Below are 2,161 nucleotides of genomic sequence, written 5' to 3' on the forward strand. Positions count from 1 at the left end.
CAACCACCTGGAAACAACAACTTGGCAACAGCCACTTGGACACAGCCTCTTGGACACAACCACTTGGACACAATCACTTGGACACAACTACTTGGACACAGCCTCTTGGATAGAGTCACTTGGACACAGCCACCTTGGCACAGTCACTTCGACACAGTCACTTGGACACAACTATTTGAACACAGTGACTTGGGCACAGCTATTTGGACACAGGCACTTGAACACAGCCACTTAGACACAGACACTTGGACACAGCCACTTGGACACAACCACTTGGACACAGTCACTTGGACACAGTAACTTGGACACACCCACTTGGACACATCCACTTCGACACAGCCACTTGGACACAACCACCTGGACACAGTTACTTGGACACACCCACTTTGACCCAACCATTTGGATAGAACTACTTGAACACATCCACATTGACACAGGGACATGGACACAGTCACTTGGATACAGCCACTTGGACACAGACACTTGGACACAGCAAATAGGACACAGGCACTTGGACACAGCCACTTGAACACAACCACTTGGACACAGTCACTTGGACACAGTAACTTGGACACAACCACCTGGACACAGTTACTTGGACACACCCACTTTGACCCAACCATTTGGACAGAACTACTTGGACACATCCACATTGACATAGGGACATGGACACAGGCACTTGGACACAACCATTGGGACACAGCCACTTGGACACAGCAACTTAGACACAGTTACTTGGACACGCCACTTGGTAAAAGTCACTTGGACACAACCACTTGGACACAGCCTCTTGGGCACAACCACTTGGACAGAACCACTTCGACACAGTCACTTGGTCACAGCAACTTGGAAACAGCCAATTGGACACAACCACTTCGACACAGTCACTTGGACACAGTCTTTTGTACACAGTCACTTGTACTCAGTCTCTTAAACACAGCCACTTGGACACAACCACTTGGACACAGTCACATGGACCCAGCCACATGGACACAGCTACTTGGACATTGCCACTTGGGCAAAACCACTTGGACACAGGCACTTGTACACAGCCATTTGGACACAGCCAATTGGACACAGCCACTTGGAAACAGTTACTTGGACACGCCACTTGGGCACGGTCACTTGGACACAGCTACTTGGACACAGCCATTTGGACACAGCCTCTTGGACACAACAACTTGAAAACAACAACTTGGAGACAGTTACTTGGACACAATCACTTGGACACAGCCACATGGACACAGCCACTTGGACACAGGAACTTGGACACAGCCATTTGGACACAGCCTCTTGGACACAACAACTTGAAAACAACAACTTGGACACAGCTACTTGGACACAATCACTTGGACACAGCCAATTGGACACAGCCACTTGGAAACAGTTACTTGGACACGCCACTTGGGCACGGTCACTTGGACACAGGCGATTGCACACAGCCATTTGGACACAGTCACTTGGGCACAGTCATTTGGACACACCTACTTGGACACAGCCACTTAGACACAGCCACTTGGACACAACCACCTGGACACAGTCGCTTGGACTCAACCACTTAGACCCAGCCACTTGGACACAGTCACTTGGACGCATCCACTTGAACGCCAGTCACTCGGAATCAGCAACTTTGGCACTGCCACTAGACCACAGTCACTTGAGCACAGCCACTTGGACTCAGCCACTTGGACTCAGCCACTTAGACACATCCACATGGATACTGGTACATGGACACAGTTACTTGGTCACAGCCACTTGGACACAACCACATGGACAAAGCCATATAAATAAAGTCACTTGGACGCAGCCACTTGAACACAGTCACTTGGACACATCCACTTGGGTGCAGTTACTTGGACGAAGGCACTTGGAAACAGGCACTTGGACACAGACACTAGGACACAAGCACTGGACTCAGTCACTTAGACAGAGTTACTTGGAGACAGCCACTTGGACTCAACCTCTTGGACAGTCGTTAGATACAATCACTTCGACACAACCACTTCGACACAGCTACTTGGACACAGTAACTTGGGCACAGCAAAGGGGACACTGGCACTTGGACACAGCCACTTGGACACAACCACTTGGACAGAACCACTTGAACACAGTCACTTGGAATCAGCAACTTTGGCCTTACCACTTGACCACAGTCACTTGA

At 49.7% G+C, this 2,161-nt stretch overlaps 2 protein-coding genes across 2 annotated transcripts; both read left to right on the plus strand.

The window, feature by feature from the left end:
- The first annotated feature begins 441 nt into the window (after positions 1–441).
- On the plus strand, positions 442–1,185 carry LOC138360165 (uncharacterized). The gene has a single exon (XM_069320110.1). It carries the CDS (start codon positions 442–444, stop codon positions 1,183–1,185), a length of 744 nt encoding a protein of 247 aa, XP_069176211.1.
- Positions 1,186–1,237: 52 nt separating this feature from the next.
- LOC138360166 (putative uncharacterized protein FLJ46204) lies at positions 1,238–2,161 on the plus strand. The gene has a single exon (XM_069320111.1). It carries the CDS (start codon positions 1,238–1,240, stop codon positions 2,159–2,161), a length of 924 nt encoding a protein of 307 aa, XP_069176212.1.

Source organism: Procambarus clarkii, unplaced genomic scaffold (genome assembly GCF_040958095.1).
Source record: "Procambarus clarkii isolate CNS0578487 unplaced genomic scaffold, FALCON_Pclarkii_2.0 HiC_scaffold_98, whole genome shotgun sequence".
Taxonomy (NCBI): Eukaryota; Metazoa; Arthropoda; class Malacostraca; order Decapoda; family Cambaridae; genus Procambarus; species Procambarus clarkii.